The 19,030-nt window shown below is 48.9% G+C and overlaps 1 protein-coding gene across 1 annotated transcript; it reads left to right on the plus strand.

Moving 5' to 3' along the window:
* Positions 1-391: 391 nt before the first annotated feature.
* LOC120898756 (ankyrin repeat domain-containing protein 50-like) lies at positions 392-18,924 on the plus strand. The gene is given in 10 exon segments (XM_040305038.1): positions 392-1,394; positions 8,199-9,810; positions 9,812-13,061; positions 13,173-14,526; positions 14,608-14,691; positions 14,694-14,912; positions 14,989-15,296; positions 15,384-15,576; positions 15,660-15,972; positions 16,058-18,924. Coding segments are annotated over 9 exon segments (6,762 nt in total). The 5' UTR covers positions 392-1,394; positions 8,199-8,959; the 3' UTR covers positions 16,248-18,924.
* The last annotated feature ends 106 nt before the right edge of the window (positions 18,925-19,030 follow it).

Below are 19,030 nucleotides of genomic sequence, written 5' to 3' on the forward strand. Positions count from 1 at the left end.
GCTCTGTAGTGTCTGGTGTTTTTCAACTTTATTTTTGATTGAAGATAATTAATAAACCTATTTTATTGATTTAAATAATATTATACTAACGATTTATTGATTGATTAAGATGAATTAATAATAAAACTAGTGAATTTGATATTTTTATATGCGTTTGACATTTGTTGGACCATTATCCGTAGAAATCGATTAACCGGCGTCCGCCCGGTCCCGAGGTGCCCGGATAATCGACGTTCTACTGTATTTCCTTTTGCTGCTTCGCAAATGTCAAACACTGTTCATCACACGGCTGCGACATTTTAGATCACTTTCGCCAGAAAAGGTGCACGAGAGAGAGCGAGTAAACATAGTTTTGTTTGCCTCGCTAGCACGCACACCACCGGAGAGCGTTAGCGCGTGCGCTGTCGTGCGCACGTATGGTTGTGTGCGTAAAAACGAGGCGTTCGTTTTCTGCCGAGGAAGATTTGTTTTCTTCCAGCATTTGGCGTTTGGGATCACGAGAAAAAAAGAGTGAAGCAAAAGCAAAATGTGTCACCGCGGCAGCAGTAGCCAGGCCGGACTGGTGCCGTAATTAAACGCGCAGGGAGCGAAAGCAAAATCGGGGGGCCATTTCGGGTGTCGGTCTCCCGGAAAGGTTAACTCTTTCTGTTTTAGTTTCGGCGCCTGGCACATATGGTGCGTTTCGGTAGTGCAGCAGGGCGCGTTCAGTAGAGGAGGGCCAATCTCTCGGTGCGAGTGTTCTCGGGCAGCGGCGACAGTGCTTTGGGACACAGAATGGTTAGCGTTTGTGGGGTTTTTGATATCTTGGCAAATTAAAACGCACGGCGGTGCAGATGCGTCTAGACCGCACGGGGGATAGTGTTCTTTGCCGTTCGTTTGTGCTAATGCTTGACGTACTGGAAAGTGAAAAGTGTGAAACGTGTTTTGAAGCAATCTATTTCATCGATTTTTCTCACCCTGCTTGGTCGGTGCTGCACGGGGAGAGCTTTCAGCGTGTGTCATACGAATGCGAATCAAAGCAAGGCAGAAATGGAAGAGCCCTGCTCTGTAGAAGCGATCAGCGCTCGTTTGTGTGATTAATTGGGCATAGCTCAAAATAACATTGACCACGAAGGAAAGAAAGAAGTGCGCGAATGAATTGAACGAAGCAGTATCGTCCATCGAGTCTCGAATCCCCAGTTACGGAACCCAAAGTGTGCACAACCGATAACTTCATCCGATTGGCCGTGAAGCGGAACATAAAAGCAAAAGAGTAAAAGGGGAGACCCACAATAGAAGGACACACACATACACACACGCACGCTTCCAGAAAGAAAGAAAGAAAGGAAAAGCAGTAAGCGAGAGACTAAAACAGAAAACCAACCAACTCTACCACCCAACTGTACTTTTTCGGGGTAAGTCGATATGTGCGAATGCAAATTTAGTAACACCTTTTTTTTTTTTAAAAGTGGTGCAGTGTATGCACCAGCCTGTTAGGAGGATAGGGGGGGTGGCGGCGGTACGAGGCGTTGATCAAGAGGGACGTGAACAACCCCTACTCCCCAGTGACAGGCGAAGCTGGCTGGCCCTGCCCGGCCCAGTCCGACCCGCATCATCAATGCGTGTGCACTTGGCGAGCAAAGCAGGCGCTTCATATGCAAGGAGAACGGTTCTTCCTGCCCTTAACCACTTGCGCACTGGGGTGGTTGGTGGTGGTGTGCATTATTACTTTTTTTCCTTCTCTCCTCTTGCGTTTGCGTTTCCTTCCGCGAGGGGTGGGTTATGCATGGCGGCGTGCATCTTTGCCACAAAAGGAGAGGGTTTCTTTTTGGTGTTTGAGGTATGGTGAAACCATGCCCGTAGTGGTGCCGACTTTTTCGTTTATTATGGATACGGCAAACGAATGGGACCGTGTCACGACCGGACGTACTCTCCCTTCTTCGGATTGTGCAGATTGTAATACGAACGAGATAAAGCAATCGATTGAAATGTATGCCGGAATGAGTCGCCAGTGTTTGCTTTAGATACCGAAGAAGATTGTGTATTAGTAGAAAAGAAAAAAATGATACACACTTACAACAAAACGTCGTGGCTAAGGTTAACGCACTAGTAGGCGCTATTGTCAATGCAAGATAAACGCTCCGACCACAATCTTTCATTGGTCAACTGTCCATCTTACGGTCTCATCATCGTGCAAGCGCATACACGCAAAGCATCTGTATGAAGCTGTTTCCATGGTGATAGGTCCAATGGTCCTTGCGGTCGTGATGGGTATGAGATACGGTGGAACCGATCAATTGAAAAGAGTTAATCGAATGAAAAAGGCACTGGAAGATGTACACCAATTCAAAACAGAGTTTTAAACAAACATTTTCCAATATATTTTATTTTCTTAATATGTTTCACATCGAACACGTGTACAGGAAGTGTGGAAGATGCCTCATGCCCGCTGAAATCCAGACACACGAGTATATTTGTGTGGTTGATATAATCAAGTGTGTGTTTCTGAATCCGGCGGAAGTTTAACACCCCCTTCCCCTTCCCAGTGGAAACACAATGCGCCAGCATGAGGATGACGTTGTGATGGTGGTGGGTGGTTATGTATGTGACGCACCACAAAGGCTGACAGCTGCGAAGATGGCTCGATCCCCGGCGTGTTGTCAGGATATGGTCGGAAAATCTCCACGCGAGAGAATTTTCCATTGCCGCCGCGTGTTCTGCCCAGACTCTCACCGCACTCTCTCTCTCTCACCACCACCATTTTCCCTATTTTCTTTGCTCCTTTTTTCACTCTTGCTTTCAGTGGAGGAAAGAGCGCTGCTGCAAACTGTTCTGGAGGGCAGGCGTCACCGGAAGAACGCGGCAGGATATACACTTGTCCGCCGAAGTAATCTCCTTCAAACGAAACAATTGTCCTCTCTCGCAGGATTTTCCCTGTGCATTCTCTCTCTTTCTCTTGCTCTCTCGTGCAACATCCAAAGTGTGTGAGTGTGTGTGTGTTAATGCTTTGTTTGTTCTCGCAAACATCCTTTGCGAAATTTGGAAAACCCGTGGGCGAACCATGCCTTTCCGGAGAGGTCGAACGAATCTCGAGTAGCCTGGCTGGCAGAGGCAGTATCAGGGAGCACGTCACCCAGAACGGATATGCTGCTAAAAAACGATCCGCACAAAAGGTGAGCAGAAGAGGAAGGAAGAGGTGCTGAGGAACGGCGGTGCAATCGGTGCGGGCAAAGGTTGAAGTTCATCATCCGCCGGACGCTGGATAGCTGGAAGTTCGTACCTTAATTTCATTACGTGTTCGGCAAAGGGCATGAGATCCTGTGGTTTTTTGAGTGGAGATTTTTATTTTGTGGTGATGTTGCGCCTTCCCGCGAGTTCATCGATTTTTCCTACGGTGGGGATTTCGCGAGATAATGGTGGTATTCTTCCGGCGATGTGATACAGTGCTCGACAACGATAATGTGTGTGTGTGCGTGGGCAAGTGGGCAATTCCTTGAAAAGACAAAACCTTGGCGTCACACCTATTTAACCCTGGTGGCTAGGTGTGAAGTTTGTGAAGGGTACGCTTGTGTGTAGGCCCACTTAAATGCCGAAGAGGATTGACTGAAGTAGAAGAAGAAGAAGGGCAGACAGGATGTTGCAAAAAACGATGCACCATTAAGGGATAGTGAGTAGGTTGGCGAAGGCTGGCTGGTAAAGTTTTTGGTCGCAGTTTTTTGGGTGTTCCTCGTTCGACGGAACACCGAACACACACCCCGTTCGCCACATACAGCTTGGTTGCGGCATCCCCAGTAGGCCGGTGTGGTTCATCGGCTAGAATCGATTTTGTGCCGGAGCTTCGAATAGAGCACAGTCTGCTCTCGCTGTACTGGCAGCTGATGTCATCGTCGTGCGTGGACTACTTGGATGCGGGGACACTCAAGGCTCGGTCGGCCATGTACGAAACGGGGAAGAAATGTGCCGCAATAAGTATTCTGTGGATTGCAGTGTGCTCATACGTCACGTCAGTCACTGGACCCAGTGCACTGGGTTTAGAGCCTATAGCAAGGGTAGCATAATAAAGATGGTGTCGCGCTGTGTATAGCTAGAACCTTTGTCGAAAGTGGAAAACAATCGTAGTGCCGTGTGTGTGTGTGTGTGGGTTGCCTGCCTCGCACAGTGACCACGTTGTATCGTACATTCCGTTGGAGGGCGCGATGGGCGGTCCCCGTCCCTTTTTTCTGCCTGTGGCCCAGCAAAACGTGGTGCAAAGTGCTACTAATTGAACTGGTTCTGCTTGCGCTGCTGGTGATGGATGGTTGGTGCTGGTTGGCTCCCGATGCGTACAACGTAACCGTAAATCGACTCCTAAAGCGTCCGATATAATAATGAAAAGCCCATCCATCCGGTTTGCAGCATAAGGAGAGAGAGAGAGAGTCATGAGAGGTGCCCTTTAGCGGACTCCCGGTATATCCAAACGTGACGTGGTGTTACGAAACTGCGCTGGAAAAAGGTGGAGCTGTTTATAAACACCTCTACCCTGAAGCCATGAACCTGGTAGAACGGTGAAATGGGTTTGCTCGTGCTTCACAAATTTACAGGGCAAGGGCAACAATTTTAACATTGTGCTATGTTCCGCACCAATGGATAATTGTTTTCCCCGTGCTGATGATATGTCTTTTGATGTTTTAATTATTTAGTTCGGGTGTGGACACATGCTGTACGCGGTGTTTTTTCTTCCTCTTCCTCGTTCTAATCTCTCTACAGAGCGCGGGGCCGTGTGTTGTGTTTTTGTCGCGTTTCGCTGTATGCAGCGTCGCGAAAAACGGGGCGTAGTACCAGCCCTATCAATTTTTCACATTCTCTGGATCGTGGACTGCGCCATACAGCCGAGTTCAAAAAAAGAAAAATATTCTGTTCAAAGCGAAACACGAGCTGATTATAATTGATTGCTTCTAATAAAAAAAACTCATCAGATTATGCTCCGAAAAACGTCCAAATGAGATCATGTGAAAAAAAAGTAACATGTAGCTCCATGGAATGCGAAAATAGCACTTTGTGACATCACCAATTTGAGTTGCTGGTGCTTTGCTCATGCTAAGTAAAAGATAACGCGAAATTTGGGACTTAAGAACTATAGCAAGTGTATCCCACCGCCAACTGCCTTTTAATCTTCATGATGCAAAACTCTGTTTCCTTTCAGCTTGGATGGAATGTCCGTCTTCGGTGGGCGCCGCGAGCTACACGTTCGCATCAATATAGCAATGAGCTTCTGTGTATCGATGAAAATTGGGTCAAATTAGCGGGACACAGGAAGTGTGTGTGTGTGTGTGTATCGAATAACTAGCACCATGCGAGATGAGTGATGCATAAAGGCGGAATTTTCTATCAGTTCTGTTTCATCATTTGGCGCCTAGCAGCATCGTTTTTCTTTCCCGCGCACAGCTCTCAGCGTAAGGTTAAATGCTTGCTCCCTGCATGGGGCGGCATGCTAAATAGACGGAGCGAAAAATAAAAAAAATAAATAAATATGCTTGTTGTTTGTTACGGCAACACGCAGTCGGTGCGAGTGCAGGAAGGCAGCAAACAAGAGGTTTTGATCTCTGGGTTCGTCGCGTGGTGGTTGCTATATAGGTGCTACCGGACGGCATGTTTTGGTTAAACCTCTAGAGTTTGTTATGAGACACACACACATACGGTGGGACAGCGAGGTTGAATCGAAACCGGTGGGTGATTATTAATTTGTTCTAATAGATGTTTTACTAAACATTACAGTTACCCTGCATAGAGCGAAACGAGCGAAACATAAACAACGGGGATGAAACGCACACACTCTGTTTTGGCGCACGCGAATGCTAAACAATCCCGCTGGATAGCGATTGCGTGCTTGAGAGCCAGAAATTGGTTGTGGAGAGGGTAGAAAGGCAAACGATGAACGTAACGATGTGACAGCTGGACAGACGACATTTGTTGGAGATTTGACGGCACTGCAAGCATGGCACACTTTGGTAAATGCTAGGCGAAAGTGAAGAAAAAAAGGTTCCTCCGTGTTGTTTAAACCTTTGGTGGGATTAAGAATGCCCACTGGGCCGTAGTGAGCGATGGTGGTGGATCTTTGCCATATGTTTCTATGTGTTGTACATGTTTATTCTTTTTCTTCTTGTTGTGCTCCACGGGAACTCTGGCGACCCAACCGTGCGTAGTGGTAGGGACTGGAGATGTGTTTTCCTAAGCCATGCAAACCATCTTCACTATGCTCTAGCAATCGGGGTGGAAAGTGCGGGAAGATATGTTTGGGGGGCTACATCTAAATTTACTTTCCAGCTGACGGGCGACATCGTCGGCGATCCCCGCGTCCAACGGGAGAGAACGCCAAGAACAACCACTCATCGGCGGTTTTTGTGTTTGCTCTTGGTTATGGCCCTGCACTGGCCAGCATCAGCCGCAAAACACCCGGATGGGGTACGGTTTTCAACGCGCACGTTAATAATATTTCGTTTTTCTAGACCACTCTTCTCTCATTGTGCCCCCCCCCCCTTTCATTGCCTACCCGTGTTCTGATGGTTTCGTAATGAGTTGATTATTGCTGGCAATAGGGGGCCCAGTCGAACCACACGCGGTTCTAAAGAGACTCACCACAAAACAGACAGCACGAGGGAGTTCGGTGAAGGGGGGAGGGGGGACTCTAGGGCCTGTTACAACATTTAGGTTAGTGGCGTTTAAATTCTTCCTCCAACCGATGGGAGGGGGGAGTGGTATCGATAGGGAGTCGATGCTAAAATGACTCAAATAAACAAGAATAAATTGTTGATACGATGTTGCGCCTTGTTCGTGAGTTAGCTCACTTTGTATCACAGATCGTCTTGTAGGCATGTGTAATGAGATTGTCAAACTATTTTGTTTTATACGGTACTATCGATCGCTACTTTATTTAAATTAAGTTAGATAATGCTGCTCTCGTACTTTTTAGTATAAAACCATTTTAATCATGCTTTTGATTAGATAAGGCAAAGAAGACTATTCCTTTGCAAAAAGGGTGGCCCTAGCAGATGAGATTACAAATGATTTTTTTTTACTAATCCTCTACTATAAACCTTAACATGCTCGTGTGGTTATTATGATTCAACGTCAATGCTATTGACGACAGTTTGCTTCTCTACGCAAATTTTACAACGCCAGTCACAGCAACGCTCTTCCTTTTGCCAGCTACTAAACCCACACAGCACGTTCTAAGCAGCAGTATGTCGTCATGTCCAAAATCGGTCCAATTGAACGAGGGAATCGGCATCATCCTAATCGGCAAATGTGCGGAGAGGATGATCTCACCGTGGTCGTCACTTTGGCCCAAAATCCCTTCGGAGTTCGGCGAAAGTGATGAGGACTGTGTGGTCCTTCCTGCTCTCGTTTGCCTCGTAAAATCGACAATCGATGTACGTTGTCCAGTAGTGCGAAGGGTTTATGATGCAGAGTGCTACTTTCCCCTGCTAAAGTTAGTACTACATGCCTAGCCGCCATTACCAGTTATTTGTGAAGATTGCCCATGTTTTAAAATAATACAATATATTGGTCTCTACTTAAAATTGGTTGATCGATAGTGGGGTCAGAGTGGGAGATTGCGGCGTCTTGCGTGTTGCTACCCTGTTTTTCTTATTCCCCCCAACCAGGCTAAAACCAGTAACGAGCGTGTTAGTATCGATTGCGGTCTAGTGATGTGATTACGAGCGGAATAGAAGGCGTTCTATTTTCCTCTGGCTGCCGCCTGGCTGATGGCGTAATGTTGTTATTGATGCGTGTGGAGCTTTCCGCAATTTCCGACGTTAAATATGATTGCATTCGATTTGGGGTCGATGTCAGAAAGGGGATCAGGAGTGGCACGAGCTATGCGATTGGGAGTGCTCTCGTCTGTCTTGTCTGCTGTCTGCAATAGGGTTTCTCGGCATTTGCCCATCCCTGCGTTAGCGTCGGAGCCGTACAGAACATAAATTTTCGACATGATGGTGCACTGTGGCCAGTTGCTTGTATGTGGATGATGATGATGATACTGGGCTCAGGGACCGTTTCCTACGCACGCTTTCCCGCCATCCGATTAGTCGATGAACGCCCCCTCCTCTAGCGTGTCTAGCGTGTCCTCCTTAAAACTGTCTGAAACTGCTGCAAAAACCATATTAGAACCGCTACTAATTTCGTTGGTGACTGTTTCTGTATTTGTTGTGTGTGTGTGCCTCTCTCTCTATTTTTAGACTGTCCCCTCATCATTAAGACGCGCTGGGAGCGCAGCAGTACGCATTCGGAACGCATCGTGCAAACCGTGTCAACGGATCGGAACCATCGTCGAGCGCGGCCGCGTCAGGCTAGTGCGGTGTGTCTCGTCCAACGGATAATCGCCGTCGTCGCGGTTCGTCGTGTCAAACGCGCCAACATTGCTGCAATAATTGGGATACTAGAGCCGTGTTTGCGTAACAAGGAGGGAGGAGCAGCAATCGGGGTCCGATCACGCTTTGACACCAGTCAGCGTAGTGCTACGGGGCGCAGGCTGCAATCACCCAGCAAAAGGTGAACGATTGGTGGATGATGCTTGTGTATTTTTATAAGATTGACGAATGCAACACTAGCCATCCGTTGGCCGTTGAGGCGCGCACGTGAAAGCAATACAATGAAACAATGCACCGAGAATGCACTCGCTTGTACGCGACAATTTCCGACACAACAAACCGATCGCGAGCCTAATTAATTACGCACGAAACTGAAGACTGAGAAGGAGGGTAGTAGGCAAAAGGAGTGGCGCGCAGTGAAGTTGCAAAGACGACGACACCATTGATCGCGTGCTACTACGTCACTTCATTACAACCCCATAGCAACCACCGACCGGAGCAATTGAGAGAGATCCGGTTTGAGTGATCAAAAAGATGCTACAGCTTGCATAATATTCGGAAGGAAATTCTTCACCATAAAGGCCCGGAGACGGTGAACGGTCAGGAACAGGGGAAAAGAATGAATTCTGATGATATTTACGAAAAAAATCATTGTCACACCGATGAGGCATTGCGGAACGGAAACGGAACGTCAACTCAACAGATTGTCGTCTGTGATGATGGAGGGAGGAGGAGGAGGAGTAGCAGGAGGTCGGAATCGACCCACTGCCGAGGGTGACGAACACGGCGAAGGCAAGGTGCAAAATAATCTCGCCCTCAACAGCAAGGACATGTTGTATGCGACGCCGTTGAAAAAATCCGAACGACCGGTAAAGGTGCTAAACAATGCACCAGCGATGCAGAATGGGAATGGTGGTGGCGGTGGTGGCCGGCAGAACACGACCACGGCCAACACTGGCACCTTCAGCGGCGAAGCGGAGCGCGACACGAAGATCATCAATGCCGAGCTGGAGGATCGACGGATACGGGACTTTCTGAAGGATACGTCCCAAATGCACAAGAAAATCGAGCTTCACAAAACGTACCAAAGTTCGAACTTTTCCTACCTCGCGCGAAAGGAACACTTTGCCGATCTGGTGCAGCGCAACGTGAACAGCAGCAATGGGGCGGCGGCTGACCATCACTACCCAGAGCCGGCTGGTGATGGTGGGGATGCTACCGGGGACGAACCCGACTCGTCGGCGGCACTAGCGGTGGCGGCCGCTGGTGGGTACAAGACGCTGGCCGGCGAGGAAGAGGACAAAAACTTAGATCTCGACATCAATGAATCGCTGAACGAGTTGGAGGCGCGCTGCAATGAAAAGCTCGAGATGCTGGCCAAGCTAAACCGCACACGGTCGAGCACTGCGACCGAGCAACGATCCCAGGAGGACAACGAACAGCAGGCCGATCTGCTGGGTGCGCAGTTGATGGTGGGCGGCGGTCGTTCCCAAACCGTCGGCACCACCGCTTTCCGCACTTACCACGGAACGGGGATCGAAGGCCGGTGGTGGCAGCAACAACAACCGATCCGAATGCATGCTAATTAGCGCTCATCTGAACCGCGAGTGGGTGCTGAAGAAGATTGCCATGTGTTTGGAGCAACGGATCTCGAAGAAACCGGTGCCTCCGGTACCAACGGTCGGGGCAGGAGTTACCCAGTCCACGGAAGGGGCACCCACACCTTCCGCTTCGTCTGTACCTCCAGCCGGACCGGGAGGATATTTTGCCCGGAGCGGCCAAGCGGCGGCAGCTAGTGGAGTGCCACCGACGGATGGAGGGGGGCACCATCGGGGTGGAGAGAATGGGCTACCTTCGCTCGGTTACCTTGTGCTGGGCTCAAACGGATCGGGTAAAACGTCGATTTGTAACGACATCATCGAGGGAACGTCGGGCACGAAAGGAATGCTCAACAGGCGGCTGCTGGCATGCTACTTTGTCAACTCACAGAATCCCGAGTGCCACAGCTTGAGTATGTTCATTCGGAGCGTGATTTTGCAAATTTTAAGCCATTCAAGCTACGTGAACAGCACAGGCAGCTGTGGCGTTGGTCCACCGGAGCTAATCAACCTGTCGGAAGTATCCGTGGAAGCGAACGAACTGCAGCCGGTTAATACTAGCAACGATTGTCTGCCGGAAGCGGATCAGCAACAGCTTAAAGCGGAGCCGGTGCTACCCCAACCGGCAGGTGAAAGCCACGGCTCTAATCAACCTGCGACAACGGACGCGACGGACGGTTCGAACGAAGGCGTCGATAAGGAGTTGGAGGATGCGATTAGAACGGAAATGAAAATTAACGAGCGAGTGGCCGAATTCTGCTCCAATCGCAAGAAAGTATCGCGCCAGCAATCGGAACCGGTAGAAAGCTTAAGCCGTGACCGGGAACAACCGAACTATCCGTACAAAACGCATCCGCCTGCAGTGGCGAAAGCGGGGTCTGGCAATGCAGGAGCGGAAGAGTCGAACGACGATGAAAAGCTGGACAAAGCGACGATGAGTCCGGGCAGGCCGGCGAAGGTGTCCAAGATTCCAATCGCTATTGGCAGTACGATTCGGAGTCCAAAAAAGATGTCACCAACGAAGGAAGACGGCAGTGGTAGGCAGGAACAGCTGGAGCACCATTCGGGTACGAAACTGACCCCGGAGGAGGAGGAGCAGGATGACACTATCCTCGAGGGTGGTGGAGAAGCGATTGCCGAAGGCGATATGAGTGATATTAAGCTGGTGGAGGATGAAGAAGAGGACGCGGTTGTAAAATCGGACGAAAGCGAGAAAGCGAAACAGTCAGAACCGATGGTTACGCCAGAACAACCGGCGGCGCAGAACGATTCGGAGGAGAAGAAGCAGCACACGATGCGTACTACGAAGCCGATGGAGACGAGCATACCGCCTCCGCTGCCAAAGTCGAAAAACTGTCGCCAGGTAATAGCGGACGGGTACTACGAGATGCTGCTCAGCAATCCGGACATTTTCGAATCGCTCACGGTAGATAGCATCGAGAAGAATCCGGACGATTGCTTCAAGAAGGCGATACTGTTTCCACTGCTGGAGCTGTGTCCGCCGAAAAACGCGCTGCTGCTGCTGATTGACTCGATCGACGAGAACTACATCCAGGACGGCAATCTCATATCGACGCTGAAGGGCAAGCAGGTGACGAAGAGCCGGAACATAGCGGAACTGCTCTCGAACCACATCCACCTAATGCCGAAATGGCTGTTCATGGTGTGTACGGCTAAAAAGCAGAACAAAAACATCACCAAACTGTTCACCGGGTTCAAGAAGCTAACGCTGGACGATCTGCGCAAGTCGCACGTGGTGAAGGACGTGCAGCAGTACATAATCAACCGGCTGAACACGGACTTCCGGGGCATCAATCTTACCAAAGACATCATCGAGAGCCTCAACCAGCTGTACATCAAGTCGAACGGGTGTCTGCTGTATCTATACAAAGTGCTGAACGGGATAAGGGAAAACTTTTTCACCTTCCGCGAGATAAAGCTGATACCGTGCACGCTGAACGGTTTGTACCTGTACATATGCCAGAAGTCCTTCAACAAGAAGCAGTACAGCAAGATCCGCCCGATCCTGAACGTGCTGCTCGTGTGCAACAGCTACGTGGACAAGTACTTCATCTACAACTGTCTCCGCACGCACAACTACACGCTGGAGATGGAGGACTTTGAGCGGCGGCTCGAGCTGATGCGCAACATCGTGGAGTACAGCCCGCTCAACCCGTGTGCCGTGCGGATCTTCCACAACTCGTTCTGCGACTGGCTGATCGATGTGAAGTTTAGCACGAAAAAGTTTCTGTGCGATCTGAACGAGGGGCACGTGATGGTGTCGATGTACTACACGGTCGTGGCGGACGAGATCTGTCCGAACAAGCTGCGGCTGTATTTGTACCATCTGATCAAGACGGGCGAGTATCTGACGAGCAAAAATGTGGATCTCGATCTGCTGCTGATCCTGCTCGAGACGAAATCGAACCTGAGCGACTGCTTCTACACCAACCTGCTCAACTGCTGCGCGATGTGCGAGGACGAGTGCCGGAACGACATCAATCTATCCGCACGCACCAAGTACATGCTGGATCGTTTCCTCAACGGTCAGCTGGGCGATGACTTTATGATCTTTTTGAACGATTTCTTCAAGCCCAACCTGCCGACGGACTGTAAGGTGCTGAAGCTGCTGATCGAGACGGGCATCAACAATGCAGACACCGCGCTGTCGTGCGAGTCATCCGCGATCAATTCGCCCGTGCTGTCGGATCGCTCGCAGAACATCGATTCGGAGCTGGCGGAACTGTTGATCTCGAGTGAGAAGAGCTGCCAGCAGGAGCTGCAAAAGTCCATCAATCTGGAGCTGCTGGACTGTACCGGTGCTGTCGGTGGTGGTGGTGGTGGTGGCATGTTGGACGGCGCACTGCTAGCCAGGGACGGTGGGGCGGGTCGTGTTTCGGCAGAACTTGCGCGCCATCGATACAGTGCAGGACCATCCATTACCAGTGGCGGTGTCGGTGGTGGTGATGGTGGCAGTAGTGCACTGGGCGATTCAAAATCGGACATCCAGAACGATCGCGTCGGTAGCGGTGTGCAGTGCGACATGTTTGAGGGCGAGATGCACAAGGGCAAAGCGCTGATTCACATTCTGGCGAACGAAGGAAACCATACGCTGCTGGAACGAGCGTTGAATGTAGGTTAAAAGCGAGAAAATGTCAGGCGGTGGCAAACATGGGCTTGTGAGTGTGTACGTGTGTTAATATTTGTTTTGCTTTTCTTCTTTATCTTCTCCCCTGGACTGCAGGCCTGCAAAGATCCAATCGATCTGGAAATTGAAGATCTCAACGGACAGACGGCACTCAACATAGCGGCAAGGAACGGTCATCAGGAGATTGTAAAGCTGCTGCTTACCTACAAACAACCGCTGCGCGACGGCACCGGTCGGTATCGAATGATTGACGTGAACCATGCGGACCGTGACGGCTGGACACCGTTACGGTCCGCTTCCTGGGGTGGTCACACCGAGGTGGTGAAGCTGCTCATCGAAACGGGTGTGTGTGCAATTGATCGGGCGGACAAGGAAGGCCGTACGGCGCTGCGGGCGGCGGCCTGGAGCGGCAACGAGGACATCGTTAAGATACTGATAGAAGCCGGCGCAAACGTGAACTCGATCGATAAGCAGGGACGTACGTCACTGATCGCTGCTTCGTACATGGGCCACTATGACATCGTGGAGATACTGCTGGAGAACGGGGCGGACGTGAATCACACGGATCTGGACGGCAGGAATGCGCTGTGTGTGGCTGCACTGTGTGGCAGCTCGGGGTACAGTCGGGTAATCTCGACGCTGCTAGAGTACGGCGCGAATACGGACCAGACGGACAACGAAGGCATGTCACCGCTGTTGGTGAGCTCGTTCGAAGGCAATGCCGAGATCTGTGAGCTGCTGCTGGAGAACGGAGCCGATCCGGACATGGCCGACAACATGGGCAGGACACCGCTGTGGGCTGCGTGTACCTCGGGCCACGCGAATGTGGTCAAGCTGCTGCTGTTCTGGGGCTGCGGCATTGATTGTATGGATTCGGAGGGCCGTACGGTGCTGAGCGTAGCGGCGGCGCAGGGCAATCTGGAGACGGTGCGACAGCTGCTGGATCGAGGCTTGGACGAGACGCATCGTGACAATGCAGGCTGGACGCCGTTGCACTATGCGGCCTTCGAAGGGTACGCCGATATCTGCGTGCAACTGCTCGAATCAGGCGCCAAGATCGATGAGTGTGACAATGAGGGCAAGGCGGCGCTTCATCTCGCTGCCCAGGAAGGCCACAATGCCGTGATGGAGGCAATCCTGAACATTCATCGACCGTGCATCGACCAGCGCGCGCACGATGGCAAGACGGCGTTCCGTTTAGCGTGCTTGGAGGAACACTTTGAGTGTATTCAAACGCTGCTGAAGTTTGGTTGTGATATCAACTCGAAGGATGCCGATTCGCGTACCACACTGTACATTCTGGCACTGGAGAACAAGCTGAAGGCGGTCAAGTTCTTGCTGGAATATTCGAACGCGGACGTAAACATTCCGGATAGCGAGGGACGAACGGCACTGCACGTGTCCGCTTGGCAAGGTCACGCCGAGATGGTGAAGCTGCTGATAACACTCGGTAAGGATGGCTGGGGGGGGGGGATTTGACGATCTGATGTGGGACTACTTCATACAAATATTTGCGCTTCTTTCGCCGTAGGTAACGCTGATGTTAATGCGATGGATTTGGAATCTAGAACACCGTTGCATTCCTGTGCGTGGCAAGGCAATCACGAAGTGATGCAGCTTTGCTGTACTACGGTGCCGTTCCGGATCATGCCTGCAAACAGGGCGCAACGGCGCTGGGCATTTCTGCACAGGAAGGACACGAAAAGTGCGTCAGCTACTTGCTGAAGTACGGTGCCAATCCGTACAAGTCGGATCACTGCGGACGAACGCCGATCAAGCTGGCGGCTAAGTCGAACCGTAACAATGTGCTACGCATTCTCGAAAACTTCACCAAAAGTAAGTTTGATAGGGTTTTACCTAAACATAGAATCTTATACCCGGAAATTTGTTTGCTTGTATCTGTTTTTGTCAGATGATTTGGATTGTGGCAAGATGATGCATCCCCATCTGAACTTGAAATCGCCGGATGAATTACCTCCGTGCAGTTCCATACACAATCCTTCGCCGTCGTCGGGCTATCCGAACAATCCGAACCTGCTGATGCCGGCCGGTGGCGGTGGTGGTCCGGCGATGCTCAACGTATCGTCGACCAATTCCAACACCACCAGCTCTACGACACAGAACAACAATTTCTACGAAAACACGATGCACTCGGACACGAGCAGTCTGCAGAAGCGTAAAAGTGTCATCTCTAGTCAATCCACCGGTAGCAGTAATGAGGTTAGTAACTAACTGTCCTTGATTGTCATTAGCAACCGCCTACGGCAGCTTGATTCACATCGTGTTTTGCTTGTGTGTCACTTCCAGCAAGCGCCGATGTCGTTTACGCAGCAACTTCAGAAACATTCGCGCCATCACAACTCGAAATCGCATCACATCGTACAGCAACAGCACCAACCGCACCATCAGCAGCAAACGTCTTCATCCTCGGTGGCGAAGTTTTCGAACAAAAAACATTCCCAGGTACTGCCGAATGTCGAGGAGTACCAAGCAAATATAGGTAAGTGACGAAGAATGGATATTTTTTTACCATTTTGCGAGCCGGTGTGTGATGGATCTTTTGCCACATTCTCTTCCCGATAGCGTCTAACATTCGCATCAATCCGAACGATGCCGATCTGTTCGATCTGGGATGTATGTCGCCACTGTACGCGACGCCACCGCATTCGCCGAGCAGTGAAATTAGCTCGCCGGGACAAAATCAGCCACCGTCCTCGCTGGCCCTGCTCGGCAAGCAGTTTGAAGAGATGAACATCAGCCTTTCGAACAACAGTACGATTATGAACCCGCACGATAACCACTTTGCCCGAGATACGCACATGCGTATCATTCTCGGCAACAATCAGAAGGAGAGCGGTCAACTACAGGGAGCGAGCGGTGGTGCTGGAGGTGGAGGGTAGGTATCGGCACCCATGCCAAGACGCGCGTGTATTGGACGCAATTTAGTGAAATATGTTTTTTTTTTTTTATATTTTTTGCAGCAAATCATCCAAACGCAGCGGAATTGCAACCAATCCGGCGATGCGTTTGATACGCAATCGTATAGATTCCGCGGCACAGCTTATTCGCCGCACAAACAACATGCTATCGAGTAGTGGAAATAACCAAGGTTCATCCAGTATTGGGGTGAAATCGGGCACGTTCCAGTGGCGCAAAGAGAGCCAGATGTAATTGGCTGAACTGGCGCAAGTCAAACAGGGATGTAAAATTGACCTACCTACCTAACAGCGTGTGCTGGGGAAGTGTGCAACAGGTGGGCAGCAGTGGGTAGCAGCTACATTCAGATCGGACCCCTCGAAAACGTGGTAAAAACAAAGCAATGTGTGTTATAGCATGTGGTCCACACGTGGCGGTGGAATGGAAACGGTGTTGTTGCGCGGCGTTGGAATGTTTATACATATGATACTCTTTCTTCCTACTCCCCCCCCCCCCCCCCCTGGCACGTAGTATTTAAGAGTGCGCACCGAAAGTTCAGTGAAATTTTTAATTATTATAACGATTCAGACGACCGATCATGCATCTGTGGCTAAGGATCGTGGCATGAGCGAGATGAACTGTATCCAATGTGTGGTGGAGTGTGTGACTGGCGGCAGCCTAAGTAGTAGATTGGATCAGTATGTGATGATAGTGTGGCATTTATTATTAAACAAAGAGTGTGTTCTGCATTTACGTACACCCGTAGCAATGGAGAGCACGCGACACTTAATGTAAGAGTTTATCACCGGTTGTAGTAGAGCGGCGAACGCGGGGCGGGAACATAGCAAGTAGCATAGGGAAGCAATGAACAACCCGCATCAAAGATTTCGTACTGTGTCGGTCTGACTTGACCGAACTATTTACTAAACATCACACGTAGATGTTAGTCCAGTTGCTCAGCGGGGAATATATTAAAAGTAATATCATAAATCATAAATTATGAACCGGGCGAAAACGTACACACATACACACAAACAAACACACATTGAGCATCGTTTGAAAACTTTACGACACTGTGTCTTATCGCTTCTCGGGATGATGGGAATATGGACAGAACTTTTCCTGGTTTTCTAAGTTAGTTTCTCGCTTCGCAGAGTGCGATATTCTTGTACCAGTATTTTGACTTTTCTTACATGAGATCTATTTTTATACCAATTTAATAAGCCATGGCAAACAGTAATGGGTGGTGTGCGTATTGCGTTTTGGACTGATTACATTTGGGTAGTAGTTAAAAAGTATGTACAATGTACGCTCGTTTTAAGTAGCATACTATTTTCATACCAATTTTTGTGTCGCGCTTATCGGTTTAGCTTAGCCCCAAGCCATAGTAGGAAATTATTTAGTACCAGCCGCCATGACAATCTATTTTTGTACCTTTTATACACCTATTGTCCAATTTAGTGGGTTGTGTTTTGCCATTTCCAGCTTTTTCGTTTAACTTTAACTGAACGCGTCAGGGAAGCTAACAATACAATGGCCTTTGTAAAGTGCGATAGGATGGAATTATTTAAATGTTTCTCTTATTGGTTGGCATTATTTGAAATCACAAATTAAATTAGCACTTTAGCTGGGAAAGGAAATCGGTAGAATGACATATTTTCGTGACACTCACACAACAAACATATTACTTACTAGGGTTGTTGAGCAACTGCATGATATAAGAAGAGATATAAAAAAAACAAAAACAAACTTGTGAAACAAAGAAATATATGAAATCTGGATGAAATGAAATGGAAAATGCCGATCAATGCAAGATTCCTTCGTCGTTCAATATTTTACACGTCGCAAAAGGAACCTCTTAGTTTTGGCGTTGTCGCGCATGAGGCAGACCCGTTTTGTGTGGAAAGATCACTACTCACAAATCAATTAACCTGAAATTCAACCAGTTGATAAACAGCACTCACCTCTAACTTAGACTGTAAGAAAAGAAAAGAAGCATTAACAAGAGATACGCGTTTATTTTGGGTACCGTGACGTGTAGCACAACCATACTTCCTACCATATATTATCCTTCCCCATCGCCAGCCCATTTGCAGCAAAATGTTTAAGAAACAATCGGCAATGAGTCGGTTGAATCGATTCATTTAAGCATTTTTGTACAATATGCTGTCTCAACAAAACCACTTGGAAAATGGCCATAATTCTAGACAGAAAGCATTGTAAACGGGAGAACAATAGGAGGAGAATGCTACTTGTTTTGTTGAGGAAATGAAATGTTTGTGTTCAATATTATTTTATGTGTGTGTGTGTGTGTGTGTGTGTTCGTGTGTCATCAGCTTAGGCATAGTCCTGGAGGAACATGCGTAAACTTATGGATTCTAGTCGATTTTTAATTTGTAATCTAATGTAAACTGAGTTGCATCTCCGCCCGTTCGACATATTCATAATTAACCTCTTTTCCCTCTAATGACTCTGAAAAATTGCGTTCGATGATGATGGCCCCCTCTCCTCGTTGCCACTCAAGGATGCAAGGATACGTTAGTTTACGGGCTTTCTGATGGCGGCGTGAACGAATTGATCCCACGGAACAATGAAAATGTGTGATTTTGTTTCTCTTTTGTAACAGTTTAACTCATCTCTCAACAGTTCGGATAGAATTGATAGTATTTCCGTTTCGTTTATTAGTTCATATCTGTAGCATGTATTATTATTTATTGGTTTCGATGTGTCTCCGTTGCAGATAGTGAAATCAGTTACGAAAAAGACAATTACAAGCACGAAAAACTTCCCCCGAAAGCAACACTAGATATAGGAGTGAAGAAAATCCCGTGAGAAAAATTCCTTTTCATTTCAATATGATTGACAGTGACCAGCCTCTAACACAGAGAGAACGTAGTGCAAAAGAAATAAAGAAACAAAATTAAAGTAGAAATATTGCGTAAGGCATGTTTTGGGATGATGAATCCGAACCGCCTGTTCCGAACCGGTAGCCCAGCTGTTCGCGGTAAGTAGCAGTGTTTGTATGTCTCGCTAATATT

This window comes from Anopheles arabiensis, chromosome 2, assembly GCF_016920715.1.
Source record: "Anopheles arabiensis isolate DONGOLA chromosome 2, AaraD3, whole genome shotgun sequence".
NCBI classification, from domain to species: Eukaryota; Metazoa; Arthropoda; class Insecta; order Diptera; family Culicidae; genus Anopheles; species Anopheles arabiensis.